The sequence below is a fragment of the Hemiscyllium ocellatum genome, chromosome 4 (assembly GCF_020745735.1).
Source record: "Hemiscyllium ocellatum isolate sHemOce1 chromosome 4, sHemOce1.pat.X.cur, whole genome shotgun sequence".
Classification (NCBI taxonomy): Eukaryota; Metazoa; Chordata; class Chondrichthyes; order Orectolobiformes; family Hemiscylliidae; genus Hemiscyllium; species Hemiscyllium ocellatum.
In genome coordinates this window covers 6,198,316-6,222,918 of record NC_083404.1, presented here as the reverse complement: position 1 = coordinate 6,222,918, position 24,603 = coordinate 6,198,316, and the positions used below count along the sequence as shown (strand labels likewise).

The 24,603-nt window shown below is 42.1% G+C and overlaps 1 protein-coding gene and 2 non-coding genes across 4 annotated transcripts in view; 1 reads left to right on the top strand and 2 right to left on the bottom strand.

Annotated features, from left to right (window-relative positions):
* Nucleotides 1-10,621, bottom strand: part of trim55a (tripartite motif containing 55a) — an 85,072-nt gene extending 74,451 nt beyond the window's left edge. For both annotated transcript variants that reach the window (XM_060824093.1, XM_060824094.1), the window contains exon 1: nucleotides 10,383-10,621. In XM_060824093.1, the coding sequence (XP_060680076.1) occupies nucleotides 10,383-10,550 (168 nt within the window). In that variant the 5' untranslated portion in view covers nucleotides 10,551-10,621. The remainder of the gene's footprint in view (nucleotides 1-10,382) is intronic.
* A 6,763-nt stretch (nucleotides 10,622-17,384) lies between these two features.
* trnay-gua (transfer RNA tyrosine (anticodon GUA)) lies at nucleotides 17,385-17,475 on the bottom strand. Its single transcript is given in 2 exon segments — nucleotides 17,385-17,420; nucleotides 17,439-17,475. It is a non-coding gene; the product is annotated as a tRNA-Tyr (tRNA).
* A 771-nt stretch (nucleotides 17,476-18,246) lies between these two features.
* trnar-acg (transfer RNA arginine (anticodon ACG)) lies at nucleotides 18,247-18,319 on the top strand. Its single transcript has one exon. It is a non-coding gene; the product is annotated as a tRNA-Arg (tRNA).
* Nucleotides 18,320-24,603: the final 6,284 nt, after the last annotated feature.

Sequence of the window (24,603 nt, the reverse complement as noted above, 5' to 3'; positions counted from 1 at the left end):
TATAACAGGGTGTCTATAATAAAATATCAGAGCCACTGGGCTGATTTGCCACACGGGGGGTGGGAAACAGGAGTCAGAACTACTTATCTAGGTCTCAGACCCATGCCCAGTCATTCAGAGTTTTGACCAAGTGTGCCCCTTAATTGACATTGAGACTAGTAAGGGAGGGGGGTGGGTTCTCAAAGCAGAGACCATTGAGTTTCAGAGGATCAGCTAACTGGAGCATAAAGTAGGCAGGAACAGCAGGTAATAAGGAAGGTGAATGGAATTGTGTCCTTTATTACTAAAGGAACAGAGTCTAAAAGTCGGGAAGGGTTGCTGCAACTGTACAAGGCATTAGTGAATACTGCCTACAGTTTTGGTCCCCTTACTTGGGGAGGGATGTAGTTGTATTGGAGACAGTTCAGAGGAGGTTCGCTGGTTCGATTCCAGAGATGAGGGGTTTGTCTTATGAAGAGAGGTTGAACAGTTTAGGCCTGTAGTTTAGCAGAATGAGAGGAAAGCTCATTGAGACGTACAAGCTACTAAAAATAATCAGAAAGTAATGCAGGGAGGATGTTTCCTCATGTCGGGCAATCTAGAATGGAAGGTTTTAGTTTTAGGATAAAGGGCAGATTTAAAACAGAGATGAGGTGAAATTATTCCACTCAGAGAGTCATGAATCTGTGGAATTCATTCCCCCAGAGTGCAGTGGATGCTAGAACATTCAGTAAATTTACGGAGGCCATACACAGTTTTTTAATGAGTAACAGGTTGAAAGGTTATGGAGAGCAGGAAAGTGGAATTGAAGCTGAGATGAGATCAGCCATGGTGGGACAGGCTCAAGTGGCCGAATGGCCTATTCCTGTGGCTAGGTCTTAAGATATGTAACCAAGCAGGGTCAACCAGCTGGGTCTATCCCACCCAGCTTTTTAAAAATCTCAATGAAAGAAGAGTGATCAGCCCCTGTGGATGCAAAGAGAGAGTGAACACCTTCTGCAGGATTGTCTTTAGTTGTATCTCCACCCGGGTAAACAATGCCAACATCAGGGACTGCCCAGAGCATAAGGGAAGATGGTGACCTTGTGGCATTATCACCGGACTTTGAATCCAGAGACCCAGGTAATGTACTGGGAATCCTGGTTCAAATCCTGCCACGGCAGATGGTGGAATTTAAATTCAATAAAAACTGGAATTAAGAGTCTAATGATGACCACAAATCCATTGTTGATTGTCAGGAAACTCCATCTGGTTCACTAACATCCTTTAGGGAAGGAAACTGCCGTCCTTACCTGGTCTGGACTACATGTAAGAAATGTTGCTGACTCTTATTGCGGTCTGGGCATTAATTGCTGGCCTAGCTGGGGATGCCCACATTTCACGAATGAGTGTTAAAAAATGTTGGCACCCAGATCCTTCAGTTAGCGCCTGACCCTGATCCACCCCCTCAACGTCAGCTAACTGCCAATGAAAGGAGTAAATCCCAGCTGCCCTCCTTAACCTGTCTTTGCCAACACTCTTAATGATTCAAAAGTGTGGTGCTGGAAAAGCACAGCAGGTCAGGCGGCATCCGAGGAGCAGGGGAGTCGACGTTTCGGGCATGAGCAAAATGCCTCTTGGATGCTGCCTGACCTGCTGCGCTTTTCCAGCACCACGCTCTCAACTCTGGTCTCCAGCATCTGCAGTCCTCACTTTCTCCTGGTCCTATCATTGATTGACTCATAAACATTGAGTCTGTTTCTCTGTCCACAGATATTGTCAGATCTGCCGAGTTTCTCCAGGGCTTCCTGTGGTTGTTTCCAGTAAGGTTTTGATTGCTGTATGAGACACCACAGAAGGCAGGAGGTAGGAGACTTCAATCTTGGAGGCTCGATTTACAACTGCAGGCCCACTTACAGTTTCATTTAATCCAGACCCAGGCAAGAGTTGTACCTGCTCCTGAACACCCCTGGGCCATGTAAATGCTGAAGGCCATGAAATCATTGCATTCTGATCTCTGAACAGGAGACTAAACGCCAAGAGAAATTCTCTGTCCCACATTTAAATAGGTGCAAGAAAATTGATAAACCTAGTTTTGACTTAAAAAGTAGGTGTGAAGAAAGACTATAAGTATAAATGTTGTGTCATTTCATTCCAAAGCGCAACAAATCCCAACTATCGCCTTCAGTATGTTAACACATTCAGGAAACCCTGAGTAGCACACAGCAAAATCCCACAAAGTAGATGAATGAGCAGTTAATCCATTTTAGTGGCTGAGGGAGGAACATCGATCAAGCGAATAGAAGAAAACTCTCTGCCCTGAAAATCACAGCATCCAAATCTTTTCCTGTTACCTGAATAGGAAGGGAGTAGTTGGCTGTGCTGATGGTTAATGAACCGATAATGCAGCGTTCTGCCAACGCGAATTCTGTTTCTGCTATACTCCACCTTCCAGCTCCAAACCAAACAGATAAATGGGACAATAAACACCAAAATAAACTAAATTGTCTTCTGTTCACTTAAAAATTACTCCATGTGACCTTTTGAATGTCATTCTTTTTTGACAGGATTATGAAGGGGGTGTGCATACAAACATATGAAATATGAGCAGCAGTAGACAATGAAGCCTCTCCATCCTGCTCCACCTTTCAATAAGATTGTGGCTGATCTGCTTCTGATCTGAATTGCACATTCCTATCTATCTTCAATAACCCTTGGTCCCTCTGGGTAACAAGAATAGGTTCATCTCTCTCTTGAAAGCATTCACTGACCCTATCGACACTGCATTCCGAGGCAGTTCCAAAGTTGCACAGATGTCTGAAAGAGAAAAAAAATCCTCTCATCTCGGTCCTGAAAGGGCTTTGTTCTAGAATGAACCATAAGAGGAAACAGCCTTCCTACATTCACCTTGTCAAGATCACTCAGGGTCTTAGACACCTCAATAAAGTCACCCCTCATTCTTCCAAACTCCAAGCTCAGCCTCTGAGCAACCCATCCTCAGAAATCAACCCATTCATTCCATGGATCAATCTAGTGGACCTCCTGTGCACCATTTCCAATGCATTTACGTCCTTTCTTCAGTGGTTAGCACTGCTGCCTCACAGCGCCTGTAGACCCGGGTTCAATTCCCGACTCAGGCGACTGACTGTGTGGAGTTTGCACGTTCTCCCCGTGTCTGCGTGGGTTTCCTCCGGGTGCTCCGGTTTCCTCCCACAGTCCAAAGATGTGCGGGTCAGGTGAATTGGCCATGCTAAATTGCCCGTAGTGTTAGGTAAGGGGTAATATGTAGGGGTATGGGTGGGTTGCGCTTCGGCGGGTCGGTGTGGACTTGTTGGGCCGAAGGGCCTGTTTCCACACTGTAAGTCTAATCTAAAAAAAAAGTGACCAGAATTGAGATGTAGTACTATATAACTGAACATAACATCTCGGATAAATTCCTCTCATAACAAAAGTTAGGGTACTCACAGTCGCTGCCATAGAGGCCAAGTCAACCTTCTCGAGGGTGAAACCATGGAAATTGACAGGCCTGGGTGGAGTTCCCGGCCATGCACTCAGATCCTGCACAGACTGGCCAGTGGGAGTATTCACTGACATCTTAAACCTCTCCTTATCCCCATTTGAGGTTCCCATCTGCTTCAAGAAGACCACCATCATCTCAGTGCCAAAGAAAAACCTGGCCACATGCCTTAATGATTATTTCCCAGTGGCTCTGACATCCATCATTATGAAGCAAGAGGTTAATCATGGCACACATCAACTCCCAGATTGCCCAGATCCTCCATAAACACCTACTGTCGCAAGAGGTCCACGGCAGGTGCCAAAACCCCTAGCCCTACGCTCATCTCTGGAACAACTTATTGACTTTGCTTTCACCTTCAACATCCTATTTCCAACCAAACATACCTCTAAATTATGAGGCCCCAGACCGCAATTAGTGAGGGTAAGCAACAACACGTTCTCCAAAATAATACTCTACACCAGGGCTTCACTGGGCTGCGTACTCACACCCTTCCTGTACTCCTTATACACTCACGACTGCGTGGTCACATTCAGCTCTAACTCCATTTACAATACGATTGTTGTGAGTCGGATCTTAAACAATGATAAGACAGAACACACGAAGAAGATAGACATTGTGTAAAGACAACAATCTCTCTCTCAATGTTGGCAAAGTGAAGGAGCTGGTCATCGACTTCAGGAAGAGGAGTGGAGAACACTCCCCTGTCTGAATCAGTGGTGCTGAGGTGGAGGTAGTTGAGAGCATCACATTCCAAGGAGTAAATCTCAGCAACAATCTGTCCCTGTCCACCCACATTGATGCTACGGTCATGAAAGCACGGCAACACCTCTACTTCCTCAGGAGGCTAAGGAAATTCAGCCAGCCACAGTGGCTCTCACTAATTTTTATAGATGCATCATAGAAAGCATCCTATCCAGATGCATCACAGCTTGGTATGGCAACTGCTCTGCCCAGGACCACACAAAATTACAGAGAGTTGTTAACACAACTCAGTCCACCACCAAAACCAGCTTTCCATCCATTGACTCCATCTACACTTCCCGTTGCTCAGGAAAGCAACCAACATCATCAAAGACACCTCCCAGCCTCTCCCAAAAGATATAAAGGTTTGAAAATATATACTAACAGATTCAAGAACAGCTTCTTCCCCACTAGTGGAGTCGCAAGTAGATAGGATAGTGAAGGTGGCATTTAGTATGCTTTCCTTTATCAGTCAGAGTATTGAGTACAGGAACTGGGAGGTCATATTGCAGCTGTACAGGACATTGTTAGGCCACTGTTGGAATATTGTGCGCAATTTTGGTCTCCTTCCTATCGGAAAGATGTTGTGAAACTTGAAAGGATTCAGAAAGGATTTACAAGGATGTTGCCAGGGTTGGAAGATTTGAGCTATAGGGAGAGGTTGAACAGGCTGGAGCTGTTTTCCCTGGAGCGTCGGAGGCTGAGAGGTTACCTTATAGAAGTTTATAAAATCATGAGGGGCATGGATAGGATAAATAGGCAAAGTCTTTTCCCTGGGGTTGGGGAGTCCAGAACTAGAGGGCATAGGTTTAGGGTGAGAGGGGAAAGATATAAAAGAGACCTAAGGGGCAACCTTTTCACACAGAGGGTGGTACGTGTATGGAATGAGCTGCCAGAGGAAGTGGTGGAGGCTGGTACAGTTACAACATTTAAGAGGCATTTGGATGGGTGTATGAATAGGAAGGGTTTGGAGGGTTATGGGCCGGGTGCTGGCAGGTGGGACTAGATTGGGTTGGGATATCTGGTCGGCATGGATGAGTTGGACCAAAGGGTCCATTTCCATGCTGTACATCTCTATGACTATGACTCTATGTTATCCAACCTTTGAACAGACCTCTCATGTATTAGAGTTAATCTTTCTCTGCACCTTCTCTGTAGCTGTAACACTATATTCTGCATTCTCTTCTATTACCCTGCTTTCCTTATCTAAGGTGTGATTTATCTGGATAGCAAGCAAAACAATACTCTTCACTGTATCTCAGTGCGTGTGACAATAATAAATCAAAGTTCTAACACCATCTTTAAAATGAATCCATATCAGAATTCTCCTTCAATTTTAAACATCTTGTACAGAAAGAAAATAAACAATCATGATACTGTGCACATGAATAGCAGGAGAATGAATAACATTTCAGTTACTACTGTGGATAATTTCTCCTTGTTAGGTTAGTTCATATGATTCTTGTATAGAAGAAATTAAAGGCTATTTTGCACATTTAATATAAAGGCATTATGGAGCTGTTGGTAAGGCAAGTATACAAGCACTTGTTATGCTTACTTAAAGTCCTTGTTTAATCATGCAACAATGCTTCAAGCCATTTATTTTAACTGTTTTAATACCTCTAGTAAAAAAATGGAGAGAAAATATTTGCACTTTCTCCCCGTGTCTGTGTGCGTTTCCTCGCAGCGCTCCGGTTTCCTCCCACACTCCAATGATGTGCAGGTTAGGTGGATTGGTAATAGGAAATGCAGGGTTACAAGGATAGGGTACAGGGATGGGTCTGGATGGGATGCTCTTTGGAGAGTGGGTGCAGAATCGTTGGACTGGAAGACTTGATTCTGTACTGTAGGGATTCTATGATTCTATAAATCTGATACAAGCACTTCAGTATTCATGTAGTAACACTGCCAACAACATTATCAATATAATAAGGCACCATTTATTATTCCTACAAGATTCATGGACAAGGTTTGGCATTTGTCCATTTCTAGGATTAGCAGGATGACTTGGGATAATATCTATGTTATGACTCTGTCAACTTGTTTACTTTTTAACTGGCTGAGGAAATCGGCTTTGGAGGCAGATCGTGGACAAACAATTAGTATCGTTTTGAAAAGTTGTATTGATTTCAAAAATGTTAGCTGGAGCAGGAAGCAGAAGAGAAAAGCATGTTATTTAGAATAGTTGTAATATGATAGATGAGTACATAACAGTAAAAGGAAATACAAAAAGATAGAGAGCAAACTTGATACAAAAACATGTATATATTAATTTTATTGAGAATCATAGCAATAATGTTGATTTAAACATCTGCTCTGCATTCTTCATGTAATATTTGTGTTTGCTTGATGGCAGGATTATAAGCTGTAACAATGATGTATGTCTGGGGGAGCGGGGAGTGTAACAAGGGTGGTATTGTTGGGGGTAAGTGAGTTGTATGGGCGATGGTGTGCCTGGGGGTAAGTGAGTTGTATGGGCGATGGTGTGCCTGGGGGTAAGTGAGTTGTATGGGCGATGGTGTGCATGGGGGTAAGTGAGTTGTATGGGCGATGGTGTGCCTGGGGGTAAGTGAGTTGTATGGGCGATGGTGTGCCTGGGGGTAAGTGAGTTGTATGGGCGATGGTGTGCATGGGGGTAAGTGAGTTGTATGGGTGATGGTGTGCATGGGGGTAAGTGAGTTGTATGGGCGATGGTGTGCCTGGGGGTAAGTGAGTTGTATGGGCGATGGTGTGCATGGGGGTAAGTGAGTTGTATGGGCGATGGTGTGCATGGGGTAAGTGAGTTGTATGGGCGATGGTGTGCATGGGGGTAAGTGAGTTGTATGGGCGATGGTGTGCATGGGGTAAGTGAGTTGTATGGGCGATGGTGTGCCTGGAGGTAAGTGAGTTGTATGGGCGATGGTGTGCATGGGGGTAAGTGAGTTGCATGGGCAATGGTGTGCATGGGGGTAGGTAAGTTGTATGGGCGATTGTATTAGGCTCATGGAGTTATAGAGAGTACAGCATGGAAACAGACCCTTCGGACCAAGCCGACCAGATAACCCAACCCAATCTAGTCCCATCTGCCAGCACTCGGCCCATATCCCTCCAAACCCTTCCTATTCTTATACCCATCCAGATGCCTCTTAAATGTTGCAATTGTACCAGCCTCCACCACATCCTCTGGCAGCTCATTCCATTGTTGGGGATAAGTGAGTTTTATGGCGATGGTGTGCATGGGGTTAAGTGAAAGGGTCTCAGAACCCAGTGCATGGTTTAATGATGGAAATAGGTTTCACATTAAACTCAGAGGAAAAGTGAAATATGCCATGGGCTGCATGTGAGAAACTCCTTAAGATCCGGCAGTAACAAAATTTCTCAGAGGCTTCATTGTTTTCTGATCATAGTTATGGCAATTGACGTACATGAAATGGGAGAAAGTAAGGACTGCAGATGCTGGAATGTGGTGCTGGGAAAGCACAGCAGGTCAGGCAACATCCGAGGAGCAGGAGAAGCGACGTTTCAGGCATGAGTGAATCTGGATTCCTGATGAAGGGCTTATGCCCGAAATGCCGATTCTCCTGCTCCTCGGATGCTGCCTGACGTGCTGTATGTTTCCAGCATCACAGTCTCGTAGATGAAATGGTGAAGAGTCAATTGTACCAGCCCCTTTCAACGGATTTCACGACAGATGAAATTGCTTTTACAACAAATGGTATTGAGCTAAAGAGGCAAGACAGGGAAACCCCACACCAAGAGTACTCTTCCTATCAGCTCTTTTGGAATTCAGACATCTTGGCAGTTAGTAATTGCAGAGAGTCAAATTTTATTAGTCTCCACTGGATTGGAAATGACTTCCAGTGGGTGGTCTCCAAGACAAAGATCTGACCCCACTTCTCCCGCACCAGGAGAAGTGACCATGTGCTGTCACACATGAGGCTGATGGAGAATGGTCATCAGCCTGCTCACCCACTGGCTGGGGGTCGACAGTATCAGGGATTAATGTGTAATGAAGTCTGTCTTTCTAGTGAGCCTGGAATTCTGGCAGGAAATTCAATCGCACTCAAAATGTTCAGGTCATGTCCTGAGGAGTGTTTGGATCAGCATTTGGAATGCTGTGTCCAGTAATATAAAGTACAGTACACGGTATCAAGCCACAAGAAAATGGACAAACATTTTCAAAACCATAAATAGCTTGCATTAATACTGTGTCATATTTCATAGAATCATACAATCCCTACAGTGTGGACACAGGCCACTTGGCCCAACAAGTCCACACTGACCTTCCGAAGAGCATCCCACCTAGACTCATTCCCTTGCCCTATTACTCTCCATGTCCCTTGATTAATGCATCTAACCTACAAATTCCTGGACACTATTGGCAATTTAGTATGGGCAATCCACACTAACATGCACGTGTTTGGATTGTGGGAGGAAACCGGAGCACTCGGAGGAAACCCACACGCAGACAGAATGTGGGGAGAATGTGCAAATTCCACACAGACAGTGACCCGAGGCTGGAATCGATCCCAGGTCCCTGGTGTGTTCAGCTAAATATTCTAAGACCCTTCGAAGGTGCATTATGAAACAAAACTTGCCACCAAACCACATAAAGAAACATCAGAGCAGGTGACTTGGGTTTTTACAAAGCATCTTCAATGGACGGGAGTGGGCTACAGATATATAGGACAAGAATGCCAGAGTTTGTAGCCTGGGCAACTTTGCATTCATTCACTCAAATTGGGTGTCACTGGATAGGCCACCATATTTATTGTCAATCTCTAATTGCCCAGAGGGCGTGTCAGAGTCAACTATGTTATGGTGAGTGTGAAGTCACATATAGGCCAGACCAGGTAAGGATGGCAGCTTCCTTCCCTGAACCAGAAATCAGTGAATCAGATGGTTGTTTTCCCAGGTTGTGGAGCGAGCGAGAGTTAAGACGTGGAGCGATTTATATAGGAAGCTGAGAAATTTAAAATCTTAACTGAGAGCCCCCAGCATATACGGGATAATGGGTCAGCAGTCTGTTTTAGAATATGGACAGTGGAGATTTGGATGACCTGAAATTTACAAAAGGTAGAAGATGAGACACTATCCAGGAATACTGAGTAATCAAACCTCAGGGTGACTGAAGCACTGATCCCCAAGAGCTCACTTGTCGTACTATTAACAGATCTGGGTGTCATTCCTCAGGAAAGATACATTGAACCTTGGAGGGAGTGCAACGTAAGTTTATAAGAATGATAGCTGGACTTCAGGAAAGATTGTATGAATTATACCTGCTTTCTTGAGAATTTAGTAGTTTGAGGGATGATCTAATCGAAGTCTTTAGATATCAACAGGAAATGACAGGATAGACATTTCCATTGACAAGGGAATCTAGCACTTGGGGCATTGTCTGAGAATTAGGGCCAAATTATTCAGGAGAGATATTAGGAAGCAATATTACACACAGGGTGGTAAGTGTTTGGAACTCTCTTCCGCAAGTGGCAGTGGATGATGGATCAGTTGTTAATCTAAATCTGACATAAATAAATTTTTAGGTAAAAACAATGACTGCAGATGCTGGAATTCAGATTCTGGAATAATGGTGCTAGAAGTGTACAGCAGTTCAGGCAGCATCCGAGGAGCAGTAAAATCGAGGTTTCGGGCAAAAGCCCTTCATCAGGCCTGAACTGAACTGCTGTGCTCTTCCAGCACCACTAATCCAGAATTCATAAATAAATTTTTGTTAAGCAGTGGAATTTAAGGATAGGGACCAAAGGCAGGGATATAGAGTTAGACAATAAATCAGTTGTGAACTCATTGAGCCTCGATGGGCTGAATGGCCTTCTCCTGTAGCTATGTCTCTCCAAAGGCCTAAGTTGCTCAAGTGTGATGCTTATCAATCTATTCCCCTGAACAAACCTCCTTAAACCACGTTACCAAGAAAGGCATTTTCCCATGAAATTCCTGCAAAAATGTTGTATAATGAGAAGAATGTTACACAGCACGTCAGTTAAAACCATATGCCATTCCAGCCCGTTGCTGGGGTAAATGCTCCTGAGTTGTTTTCTGATGGGTGAGGCCATTCTCTCCTTTGGGTCAGGAGTACAAAACTCACTTTCTGGTCACAGCTCAACAAATCAGTTCACTTCATGCTTTCTCACTCTCAGACATGACCCGCACATAGCTCTTAACTTACCTGAAACATGTCACTCGCACACTTCCGGCACAAGTTATGCTGGCATGGGAGAATAACAACGGGTTTGGAAAACATTTCTAAACAGATCGGGCAAATCAGTTGCTTTTCCAAGTTGTCCATGGTTTGCCGATCTTTGGCCAGAAAGTTGTAGTCCATGGAAGTGGTCATGACAGAAAGCTTACAAAATCAGGGCTAACTATTAAAGTTACGTTCAGAAATGAAGCTACCTCCCAGCTTCTTCTCTTGTTTTTTTTTGCCGAGCTTGGTCTGAGATTTTGACCCGATTGATTGGAACACATCCTACTGTTTCTGCATGGCTGACATTGTCTGGGATTGGATTGGTGGGTTCAATGTTGCTTTTAGCAGCAGTATGTCAGCTGTTGCTATGTTTGCTGTGCACAGCTATGGCCTTATATGAAACTGACACTAAATGACACTGACTGCCAAAGCCGCTGCCTGTCTCATTCTTTATCTCCAAACTTAACACCTGTCAGCACTCATGCTCAAAACAGCTGCTTCTCTGGACACTGGCATTCAGCAAGAAATGTTCCTTAACCAAGCTGAAACAAACAACGTCAAATAGAATGCCTTTTGCCAAATTCACAGACTCTCAAAGTAGTAATGCCGTAATATGTAAATTGTGTTTTATTAAAATAGCTCAGGATCATGACAATGAGTGCTGACAACGTTGATAGCTCTGTCCAAACTCACTCAAACTATAACCCCAGCCAAAGTTTAAAATAGAAAAGAAGTGCAGCACGTAGCTTGTACTTATCTCCACGATGAAACAGAACACACTTTTTATTTTACAGATAAAGAGATGAAATTGATCCTACTGAATAAAACAAAGAACTGTGGAGGCTGAATATCTGAAACAAAAGAGGAAATTGCTGGAGAAACTCAGCAGGTCTGGCAGTATTTGTGGAGAGAAATCAGACGTAACGTTTCAGCATTCCAGAAAAGTTCTGAAGAAGGCTCTCAAACAAAAACCGAAATTGCTGGAAAAGCTCTGCAGGTCTGGCAGCATCTGTGGAGAGAAAGCAGAGTTAATGTTTCGGGTCGAGTGACCTTTGCAAGCAATTTTGGAGCAAATTCGGTTTTTGCTTCTGATTTACAGCATCTGCAGATTTCTGAAATATAAACCTTGCTTTCTGTCCACTGAGTTTGTCAGACATGCTGAGTTTCTTTAGCAATTGCTGCTTTTGTTCCTTTTCAATACTCTGTGCATGTGGGAGTGGTAGGGGTGAGTTAGTTGGCTTGCATTGCAGAGTGATACCAGCAGTGTGGGTTCAATTCCTGCATTGGCTGAGGTAACTGTGAAGGACTCTCTTTCTCAAACTCTCCCATCACCTGAAGGCCTCAGGTTAAACCACAAACTGGGCATCCATGATCTGGTATAACTTACTTGTTGGTTTGAAATAAAATGAATAAGTATTTTAATGAGACATAGGGGGTATTCTTCTGACTTCATCAGGCATTCCTGATGAAGAGCTTATGCTCGAAACATTGATTCTCCTGCTCCTCGGATGCTGCCTGACCTGCTCTGCTTTTGTAGTGCCTCACTCTTCAACTCTGAATCTCCAGCGTCTGTAGTCCTGACTCTCTCCGAAACTAGATTCCCCAAAGCACAAGTGCGACTGATGAAGTTTTTGTACCAAACTCATGGATTTCCTTCCTTGTAATAGCATTCTACTCCCTCAGTGCTCAGGTTCTGAAAATGTCTATTCATGACCTGAGAAATGTTACAGCAACTTGTATTTAAGAAATATAAAAACATATGGGCCGGGTGATGGCAGGTGGGACTAGATTGGGTTAGGATATCTGGTCGGCATGGACAGGTTGGACCGAAGGGTCTGTTTCTGTGCTGTACATCTCTGTGACTCTGTAAGAAATAGGAGCAGGAATAGGTAATCTGACCCTCCCAGCCTGATCCACCTTTCAATAAGATCATGGCTGATCTTTCTTGTGGATCCAGCTCCCCGTACCCGCCCTCCCACCATTACCCTTAATTCATTTACTGTATAAATCCATCTATCTATCTTTGCCTAAAAGTATGTTAGGAAATGTGCTATCCTGACTCTGAGCCAGAGATATTAGAAAGAGGGACTAGAACATGGTAAAATGAAAGCAGTAAGGTGTACATTGCAGGCTGGTGAAGGAGGTGGTCAGGGTTAAGAATAGAATTCACAGAATCATTATGGCGCAGAGGGAGGTCATTCAGTCCACTGTCCCTGCCCACCTCTAAGATCTAGTCTGACTCTATTGCCAAGTGTCAATCTGCTGCTTTTTCCCCATGTCCCTACATACCATTACCAGCCAATTAAAAACATCCAATGCCCGATTTAGATTAGATTAGACATACAGTGTGGAAACAGGCCCTTCGGCCAAAAAGTCCACACCGACCCGCAACCCACCCATACATTTACCCCTTACCTAACACTACAGGCAATTTAGCATGGCCAATTCACCTGACCCGCACATCTTTGGACTGTGGGAGGAAACCAGAGCACCCGGAGGAAACCCACGCAGACACAGGGAGAACATGCAAACTCCACACAGTCTGTCGCCTAAGTCAGGAATTGAACCCGGGTCTCAGGCGCTGTGAGGCAGCAGTGCTAACCACTGTGCCACCGTGCCGCCCACGGTGAATGCAGTAATTGGACTGATTGCAACCATCTTTTCAAGTGCATTCCATTCCCCATCAATTCACTGACCGAGAAAGCATTCTGGAGCACTGGGCTTGAAAACACAGCAGCGATTAGTGGGTTGCAGGGAGATATAACACAGAAAACACTGAGTTGTCAAGACAGAAAGGGCCAAGGCCTTTATGGAACTTAAAACGGAAGCATCAGAATTGCAAGATCTGAGAAACTGGCAGCCAAATGTAATCCAACAAGAAGTGTTGATTGAGTAGGATTTGCAGTAGGATAGAGTATAAGCAGTCCAGGTGTGGATGAACTGATCTTTATACAGGTTGATGTGGAGTGGATGTTGGTCAGAAAGAAATTGGAATAGTTGAGCATTAACAGAGGGAACCAGTGTATTCGAAACCCACATCGACAAGTCTCTTTGACTGGCTTAGTCAGCACAGATCACACACACCAGGTTATGATCCAACACGTTTGTTTGGAAGCAGTAGCATCCAAATATGATCCTTCCCCACTAGCTACTTAACAAAGGAGCAGTGTTCCAAAAGCTTGTACTTTCAAATAAGTCTGTTGGACTATAAACTAACGTTGTGAGATTTTCAACTTTGTCCACCCCAGTTCAACACTGGCACCTCCACATCTTAGTCAGTGTAGGATCTGGTCATGTTTCCAGCAAACTATTGCAGTGGTCATAGTCACAGAGCCATCTAACACAGAAACAGACCTTCAGTCCGACTCTAGATTAGTGTGGTGCTGGAAAAGCACAGCAGGTCAGGGAGCATCCGAGAAGCAGGAAAATCGATGTTTCAGGCCAGCCAACCAGATTTTCGAAATTAATCTAATCCCATTTGCCAGCACTTTGCCCATATTCCTCTAAATCATTCTCATTCATATACCCATCCAGATGCCTTTTAAATGTTGTAATTGTACCAGCCTCCTCCACTTCCTCATTCCATACACGCACCACCCTCTGCGTGAAAAAGTTGCCCCTTAGGTCCTTCTTAAATCTTTCCCCTCTCACCCTAAACCATTGCCCTCTAGTTTTGTGTTCATTTGACATTGGCAGCTAATTAGTGTTGTTCATTTAGCAGCTCATTAGTGATTTTTAAATTAGATTTGTTGTGGTCCTCAAACGTGTCTGAAACACAAATTTCTTGTGTCACTGCAGTTCATTCTGAATTACATATCATAGCATTCTCAATGAGGAGTGGTCTACTGCAGATACAATCACGGATCTGCCGAATTGTCATTCCCATGCAGATAATCAGTGTAATGTGACACATTCAGGAAGACATTTTGAGAGACAAAATAATATGCAATGAATTTAAGTAGACGTTAGGAGTATGACAATAGTAAATTAGCAAAAACATTATCAGGTTAATGTGTGCTCTGCAATGTATCCTGAAGAATGTTGGTAGAATGCTAGCAGTGCACTACACAGTATCGCAAACAGTGACCTCTCATTGGACTTCATTGGAGTAGCGGGTGATTTTGAAAAACCGTGTAGATAATTTTGTAAGTTTCATTATCACTGAAGTGCCTCACCATTGCTCACAGCTATTGGATCAAAAGTCAAAATTATTTGAAAACTGATAGGGATACACTAGTAACAGAATCTAATCTGTTAATATATTAATAAAATATTAACTCAGCGTGAAAGTCAGGAAGCACCTATACACACAATAAGCAATGTTTGGAATGATGTTGTAGGTAAGATAACAGAATTAAAATCGGTTTAGTTCAGGAGCATCACAGTGGAGCAGCATCAAGTCGTGGATATGGGTACAATTACAATATTGAAAAGACATTTGGATAAGTACATGAATAGGAAGGTTTGGAGGGACGTGGGCCAGGACCAGGCAGGTGGGACTCATTTAGTTTGGGATTATGTTTGGCACGGACTGTTTGGACCAAAGGGTCTGTTTCTATGCTATATGACTCTATGACTGTATGATCTGGATAGTATTATTACTAAAGCAAGACAACTATGTTGACAAGATCTATGAAAACCTGAAGGGGGTGCAGCGAAGGTTCACCCAATTGATTTCTGGGATGGCAGGACTGACATATGAGGAGAGATTGAGTCAATTAGGATTGTGTTCACTGATGTTCCGAAGAATGAAGGGGTATGTCATAGAAGCCTATTAAATTCTAACAGGGCTAGACAGGTTAGATGGGGGAAGGACATTCCCAGTGGTGCTGGAGTCCAGAACCAGGGGTCATAGTTTAAGGATAAGGGGTAAACCAGAGGGTCATGGATAGGGTAAATTTCCCTGAACTGGGGAAGTCCAGAACTAGAGGGCAGAGGTTGAGGGTGAGAGAGGAAAGATTTGAAAGGCACTTAAGAGACAACGTTTTCATGCAGAGGGTGGTGTGTGATGGAATGAGCTGCCAGAGGGAGTGGGGAGGCTGGTACAATAACTGCATTTAAAAAGCATTTGGATGGGTATATGAATAGGGAGGGGTTAGAGGGATATGGGCCAAGTGCTGGCAAATGGGACTAGATTAATTTAGGGTATCTGGTCAGCATGGACGAGTTGGACCGAAGGGTCTGTTTGCGTGCTGAACATCTATCTCTGTGACTCTATGACTCTATCACTGAGATGAGAAATTTCTTCACCCAGAGAGTGGTGAGCCTGTGGAATTCTCCAGCACAGAAAGTGGTTGAAATCAAAACATCATATGCTTTCAAGAAGGAGGCAGGATATGAGGGGTCAGGATATGAGGAGAGGGTGGGATTAGGGTATTGAGTTCAATGATCAGCCACGATCACATTGAGTAGCAGAGCAGGTTCGAGGGAGTGAATGGCCTACTCCTGCTGTTAGCTTCTACATTTCTATGTAATGATTAGTATTTCCCAGTGGTGTTGGATGCATCCCTGGAAGCTTGATCATGTGTGGTCATGTGATTCTTAATCATGTGAGATCTGGAATTGCCATTACATGTTTTACTGACTGTAAAGAACAATGTACTAGGACCATTGCTCTCCTTCTGAGTGATCTGAACTGGAGTTTAGGAAATACAACGGGCAGATGATACAAAATCAAGATTATGATAGTAGCAGACTTCGGGAGAGGTCCTAACAGACTGATGGAATTGACAGGCGAGTGACATAGAACTATATATATATACATGTAAGTGTAAAGTGACACATTTTTGAGTAAAATAACATGGTCAGTCAGGGTGGTATAATCTAATTGGTACTAGTAAGGAAGGGTTGAGAAAAGGGAAACCTCAACCCCAAATCTTTGAAGGTGACAACGCTAATTGAGGTTAAGCGCACCGGATATTTGACTTTGTAAGTAGTCTTACTGAATATAAAAACCAATCACAAAACTTTATAAAGTTTCCAATTAGGTTTCAGGTGGAGCATTGTGTTCAATTCTGGCCACCAGAATATTAACACCTTGGTGAAGATACAGGAGAGATTTAACAGAATTATGCCAGGGAGGAGACAGTTCAGTTGTGTGGAGAGATTTGAGAAATGAGGGATAATAACAAGAACTGCAGATGCTGGAAATCTGAAACAAAAACATAAAGTGCAGGAGAAACTCGACAGGTCTGGCAGCATCTATAGAGATAAAGCAAAGTCCTTCATCACTGGACTCAATAGTTAACGCTGTATCCCTCTTCACAAATGCTGCTGGACTTCCTGAGGTTCTCCAGCACTTTATGTTTTTGTGTTAGAGAAACTGAGATTGATTTCCTTAGACCAAGGAACATCAAGAGATCTGATGCAGAGATTTAAAATTCTGAGGAGTTTTGATCAAGTAAGTAAAGGGACACCTCTTTCTTCTGGCTAGTGAGTCAGTGATCAGAGTTAAAGGAACTGAAGGGAAATAAATTTTCACGCAGGTGGGTTTTTGAGATCTGGAATATGCCTTAAATCTGGTGGTCAGTTTTGCATGTACATATATGGGTATAATTTTCAACGCAATGAGCAAAGAAGTTGGGTTTGCAATTAAATTGGACAGAGAGAGATGGGCTGAATAGCCTCCTCTAAGCCTTATGATTCTGGGTCAGGCTTAGATCCCAGCTGGAGCTGGTAATTCTTGAGCTGTGAGTCTCCGAGTTGATCTGGACCTAGCCTTCCCATGTCACACACCCAGCGGCCAGACAGAGAATAGGGTTTTGATGTTTGGACATGTAAACACAATGAGTGTGTGCCGAGTCCCTGTGTTATACAAGAGCTCCTTTCTGGGTTAAATCTATTCGTCCATCTCCCTCCCCTGTGTAAAAATCTTGTGAAGACGACTGCTGTTGCAGAAATGTAAATTATCGCCTGCAATTTTTTTTTAAAAACTGGCTTTATTCTCAGCAGAAAATATCGAGAAACCGAAAGTAAAACACACCGTCCTTCGAGCCGGAATCGAACCAGCGACCTAAGGATACCCTGCAGTTGCAGCCTCTACAGTCCTCCGCTCTACCAGCTGAGCTGTCGAAGGCGCTGGAAACCTAACCCTACCGGACCCAGTAACAAATGAACAGGCTGTGGGAGGGTGAGTTAGAATACTTGTTTGGAGATGCCGGTGTTTGTTTTCGGTTTTGTTTTCTTGATGAACACTCCAGCGCGCTCCCTCACTTTAGAGTTCAAATCCCTTACCCAAGTCAAACAGAAAGTGTTCCTGTAAAGCCAGACTATTCCTCTAACTCCAAATAATCATGTCAAAAGAATTGCACTTATCAGTCACCCGGCATTAATTTGCAAAAAATAACAAAGTACAGTCTGTGACTCACGGAAGACTCTCTGTCCGGGCTAAGCTGCCAATAAGTTGGGGTCCAGGCGCTCACTAGCTATAATGTTTTTTAAAAATTGCAAACACAAATTACTGCAGAGACTCAGCAGGTCTGCAGCAGCTGTGTTTGAGAAAATAATTCGAGTCCAGTGGCCCTTCTTCAGGATCCACCGTGTTTTCTCACTCCTCGGATGCTGCTAGACTCTGTTTGAATTTATATCTGCAATTCTCCCAACAATTTCTGTGGGTTTTTTTTATTTGTATATCAGGTTTTCAGCATCCGCAGCTCTTTTTGTTGCACTTTTTTGCGTGTTAATTGCGGATTCTGTTCCCGTAAACTTGCATTTCCAGAGTCAGCAGCCTTTCAGTGGTGGGACTTCTGAGGATTCAGTAAAAGGGTAAATGCAAAAACTTGTAGGAAATACATCAAAGTAGCTCAATTTGTTGCAATGTTCTGTTACAAAAACATATTTGGTACATGGGTCAGTGGCGCAATGGATAACGCGTCTGACTACGGATCAGAAGATTGTAGGTTCGACTCCTGCCTGACTCGCTTTTTATTTTTCTGGCAGACTTGCTGAGTTTCTTTAGCCCCCCGGGTATAAATTACATTTATCAACCCCCATTCTTGAGCCACCATGTTGAATCAGAAAAAAGCGTCACTGAACTCCGAATAAAAACGATAAGAAATGCAGGAAATCTGAAACAAAAACAGAAATTGCTGGAAAAACTCAGCAGGTCATCTGTGCAGAGAAATCAGAGTTAATATTTGGGTCCAGTGACCCTTCCTCAGAAGTGACAGTAGCTAGGAAAATATTATGATTTGGAGATGCCGGTGTTGGACTGGGGTGTACAAAAGTAAAAATCACACAACACCAGGTTATAGTCCAGCAGGTTTAATTGGAAGCACACAGAATTTATAGCTATAAATAGCAATTAACAAAGAATAGTTATAAATAGCTATAAATTTTGCTATGAATTCTGTGTCTTGCAATCTTATACTCCACAACCACCTGATGAAGGAGCAGCGCTCCGAAAGCTAGTGCTTCCAATTAAACTTATTGGACTATAACCTGGTGTGTGATCTTTAATTTTGACCACCCCAGTCCAACATCAGCATCGCCAAATCATGATTATTCAGAAGATAGCTTGGGATGCAGGGATAGGGAATCAGGTGGATCTCTCCACAGATATGCTGAGCTTTTTCAACAATTTCTGTTAATGTCACTGGATTCCAAATGTTGACTCTGTTTCTATCTCTTCACATGCTGATTTTCTCTGCAATTTCTGACTTTGTTTCAGATTTCCACTACCTCCGTTCTTTGTTGAACATTTTAATGTTGAATCAGAAGATTGCTAACAAGGAATACGTACTCACATGCACGAGGTTATATTGACTCCAACAAGTGTCTAACACCACTACAATGTCCACCTTGCTGCAGATAGGAGAATTCAGTTGCAAACTATTAGTGTCCTCAAAAGGACGTTTCCAAAGGCTTACCGATCCTCAACACCCACTGGACCAAGTCTTGTGATGTGGGCTGTACATAATCCAGCAGAAGACTCATACCAGACTCAAAATGTTAACTCAAACTCTCTCTTCGGATGCTGCTAGACCAGCATTCTCTGTGTTTGTTTCGGATTTACGGCAATCGCAGTACTTTTCTTTTAATCATAAAGCCTCGGCCCATACACACGGCCTTCAGTGAACACTGTAGTAGAGGAGGAGTAGCAGGCTGAAGGAGGCATCCAGACTATCATTGCTTTGGATGGAGTGCTCCTGAGTGTTTTTCTCCTGCAACACAATGTTGCTGTACAGGAGGATTAGCAACATGAGGTAATCATGCATTCTAAGCCTCATGTTTGCTAAATGGGTCTTGTCCAGCGTTTACCTTCTATGTGTCTATATTACTAAAAGTATGTAGAGAAATTGGAGAAGATGTAAAAAATACTTATTTGTCTGGCACCAGATCTAAAAGTTTACACCAGAAGACCTGTTTCTGTGCAATTCTGTGCAATCTATGAAGCAGAAATTGAGTGACTGGTTTCCATGAATTAAATTATATATTATCTGAAAATGAATGTGAGTAAACCGAATATATTAATGAGGAACAATAAATAGCCGAAATCAAAACAATAAAATCCTTTAGATGTTGTTCAAAGCAAATATTAAATGACCATTAAGTCCCAGAAAGCCAACACATCAAATTGTTCAAATAAATTAGTTACCATTTTCAATGCAATTTTTCTTCATTCATCAGAGAGGAATGCATTAAGTAAGATAAAGTTAAAAATCACACAACACCAGGTTATAATCCAACAGGTTTATTTGGAAATACGAACTTTCCGAGTGCTGCTCCTTCGTCAGGTAGCTTACCTGTGCTTCCAAATAAACCTGTTGGACTATAACCTAGTGTTGTGTGATTTTTAACTTTGTCCACCCCAGTCCAACACTGGTACCTCCACATCTTCAGTAAGATAGTGTAACATAACACAGAAAAAGCAAAATCTTTCAGAAAATGATTCACCAAGTGTACACGCAAACTTGTTAAAGTTAGAAATGCCTGCAAGAATCTTCTTTCACAGCAGCCTGTTAATTTCCATAGACCCTGAGGCTCGAGTCAAAAATATCACCTGGAGCTGAGTGCAGGAAACCTCCAGCTATCTTCATAAATTCTGTATATCAAAAAAGAAGCATCACAGATATGGTCATTTTCAGCTGACTCCCTGTGGAATTAAATGCTCAGGGTATATCCTGATAAGCTCTGGGGGACTGATGAAAGAACAATGCTTCAGTGAACTGTTTGTTGCATTGGCGTGTTGTAAGTTCATTGACGTTTGTTTTTGTAACTTTTAGTGAGTTTACACTGTACAGGTTCAGAGCTGTGATTTCCTTGAATTTCACTGACAATGCCATTCTCTGATGGTTATCTGTGGATTCTAATAGATGACACCACTCCCTCGATGATGAAACAGAAATGAGTCAGTGTTCCTCAGATATTTTCAGATCAGGGCGTTGACTTATACTTGTGAAGTGTCCACCTCCCATCAGTCTTCTCACCTGTTCGTACCTTCTAAATAACACAAAATGAATTCCACCTTAGGAATTCATAGATACAGTACTAATTTGTAGAATAAAAATGTTGGAAACTGGCCCAAAACAAATGGTAAAACAGCCAAATATGGCCTGTAAAAATATTTGCATTCTTGTCAATGGCAGGCCCGATGTACATATCGGTCGTGATTGACCAGCGAGTCTTTTCCTGCCTGTCACTTTCGTATATTCATTGCCAAGCTGGCTCTTTAACATCTGCTTTGAGGATGTAATCCTGGCAAGAATATGACTGGTGCTCCTGGAGAAAACTACTTCTCACCAGTGCTGAATCAGGCTAACAAGTTTCATACGGATGATCTGAGCTCGGAATTTCCTGGAAGAAAATTGGGATTGTGCTTCTGCAAATTGTGCAAGCTTCTACATTTTTGTTCAGAAAAACAAACACAAGGGATTGTCCTGCAAAATGAACCTCTAATCAAATGCTTAGCCACGTTCATCCATTTCACAATGGTACAGTGCTCACGCAGAATGGAACATTTTCTCATTCTGAGGAAAGGTCACTCCACCTGAAACGTTAGCTCTGATTTCTCTCCACAGATGCTGCTCGACCTGCTGAGCTTTTCCAGCAACTTCTGTTTTTGTCTGGAACATTTTCTCAGTTTTTTGGGTGAAAAAATAACAAAAGATAAGACACAAAAGCAAGTTTCAGAAATTTGCACTAGGCATTAGAAATGCAGGTTAAAGTCGGAGGATTCACACAATTTTTCCATCTACTCATGTTTAGGGTCAGCCAAAGACAAGTTACCCTTGGGCTTTGTAAGAGGTGATTAGATTGAACCATTTAAAATCCTGAGGAGTCTTGACAGGGTGCATGTGAAATGCATATCTCCTCTGTGGGAGAATCTAGAGCTAGGGGTCACAGTCAACAAATGAGGAGTCGTTCATTTAAAAGAATAAGGAGAATGTTATTTCCCACTGAGGAATGTGAGTCATTTGAACTGCTTCCTCAAATGGAGATGGAATAAAAGACCTTGACTATGTTTAAGCTAGAGACACATAGATTCTTGTTGGAGAAAGTGAGGACTGCAGATCCTGAAGAAGGGCTCATGCCCGAAATGTCGATTCTCCTGCTCCGTGGATGTTGCCTGACCTGCTGCACTTTTCCAGCAACACATTTTCAGCACACATAGATTCTTGCTAAGGCATGAAAGGTTATCAGGGGTAGATGGGAAGGTGGAGCAATCTTGACCTTATTAAAGGCTGACCAGGTTTAAGAAGCCAAGTGGCTTACTCCTACTCCTATATCAATGTGAATTTCAGCAGTTCAAGAAGGCAGCTCACTACCACCTTCTCAAGGACAACTAGGGATGGGCAACAATGCTGGCCCAGTCAGTCCCACAAGAGGATGAGAGAATAAAGCTTCAATTCTAAATCCCAATATGTATTTCTACTTGGAGCTGAGACTTGAGAAAGCAAATTCATAAAATTTACTCTATACCTTAATCAAAACAAAGTGGTGGAAGCTGGTACAATTACAACATTTAAAAGGCATCTGGATGGGTATATGAATAGGAAGGGTATAGAGGGATATGTGCCAAATGCTGGCTATTTGGAACTAGATTTATTTAGGATATTTGGTCGGCATGGATGAGTTGGACTGAAGGCTTTCGGTGCTGTACATCTCTATGACTCTATGACCCTAAAACAGAGGTATAGATGTTGGAAAATCAGACATCAAGCCACCATTCATCAATTGCAGACATTTTTTTTAGAACAGTACATTTTTTTAATAACATACTGTTTCTTTTACATTGACAAGTGTATACACAAAACAAACTTTAAATGCTTTTCTGATTGCAGACATTCTGCTAACACTTTTGCTTGTTTTCATTTTGTTTAGCTCCAGTGCAAAGATACACTTTCAGAGGTTTTCTCAATCAATTATTGTATTTTTTCTTTCAGCACATTTGGGTTCATACACATTGTCAAAAAGAACATAAAGAAAAATGAGGAAATCATAAAATACAAAAGGTAAAAGGAATGTTGATTTTTCTTTTATCATTCTGAGTAATGGACAGAGTTTAGGTTGTTCTTAAAGAACATTGTTAATATTGTGGTTTCACAGCAAGACGTGGAGAAAATGGTAACATTATAGTTCACAATAATGTTTTCTTATATTCCCATACATTTCTCATTCGCACCACCTACACATTGTATCCTACTGTGATGGGCAAACAAGAAAGAAATCAAGTAGTCAGCTAACATTCCCTCAACAGTGACAGATATTGGTAGGGCACTTTGTATCTGGTTACAAACAAGTAAGGGAATCTTAGGGGGCCTGCAAAAATGAAGGTGACGTTAACCTCTATCGAATACAACAGTTCCTGATCATTGGAACCTTGAAATTATGCCAAGGAAGTGGTCAAGAATAGTGCAGGCTGTGAGTTTGCATATACATTCAAGAGTTTCACTTCAGTACATTTAGGTAAGTAAGGAGAAACTAGATAACCTGAATGCCATATATATTTGTTCCAGGCAAGTACAGTTGCCAAAGGTAGTAACTTAGAACAAAGAACACCTGAAACTACCTGAAATATGAACCAGGCTGATATCAAAACAATCAAACCTTAAAATTACACTTTCTTCACAAGTGATTTAAATGCAGCGTGCAAACAATATTGTCACAGAGGACTTAACAAAGGAAAATGGTTAACCATGCAAAGCTTTTGTCTTTACCAAGTAAAATGTTTGTGCAAAATTTAAGTAGCATCACACACAGACAGCTATTATATCTTAATGCATTAACTACAGCAACTTGCAAGTGAAAACTAAATAGATCAATTGCTCATTTCTAAACCATTTATTTTTAAACAGATCATCTTCTAAAGTGAAATATACATTTAAGATTGCTTATTTGTCTTGAGAAAAACTTCCTGTAATTTATTTCCTAAAAACGTCATATTGCTATTTAGTAACCTTTACCACTCAAGGGTTGAGGATCTAATTTATAATATTTGTTTGTCTTGTCTTAAGTAGGAAGTAATTAAATTGTCCATGAATCCAAAATGTTATATTTTTGTGAGATATACACAAACATGGTTACTCTGTTTCGTGTGAGGAGACAAAAATAGCTAGATTATCTGAACGCTTGAAGTGGGGAATCTTACCCCCAGTACAAGTCTAATATGTGTTCATGGACATCAAGATTTTCTGCTGATTGGGGCACATTAAAAATGGAAACTTTCATTGTGACATAATTTCTGTACCATCAACATCATGTATGATGAATTACATTTAGAATTACAGTTTCAATGTAGGGTACAAATTGAAAAATTTCATAGGCTGGGGAACTTGTACAAAAGGGATTCTTTTACAACTTTGTGCTTGAAGTGGTTTGTAAATATTCTACAGTGCAATCTGGTTATCAGTGCTTTTGATGTCAGTGGGTGTGAGGAAAGAAATTGAGGATTGTATGACAATTCAGTACAATTTTATTATATATCTACATCTGGTCCATTAGCAAGCGGAAAGCAGTACCACTATAAACTAACAAAACTATATTTTTACTTCCAAGAGTGCTATAGTTTTATAGATTTCTGTAATTCTGTTGCTTACTAAAATAGACATTTGGTTAATGAGGTGGTGTTTATTTGAGAAATACATATCTTATTCAAGTTATGAAAGTATACCCAGTAATCAGAAAGCTAAAATGGAGATGACTAATCTGAAGTTATGATTCAGAGAAGTTGGAAATATATTACACCCTCTATTCAATATTAAAC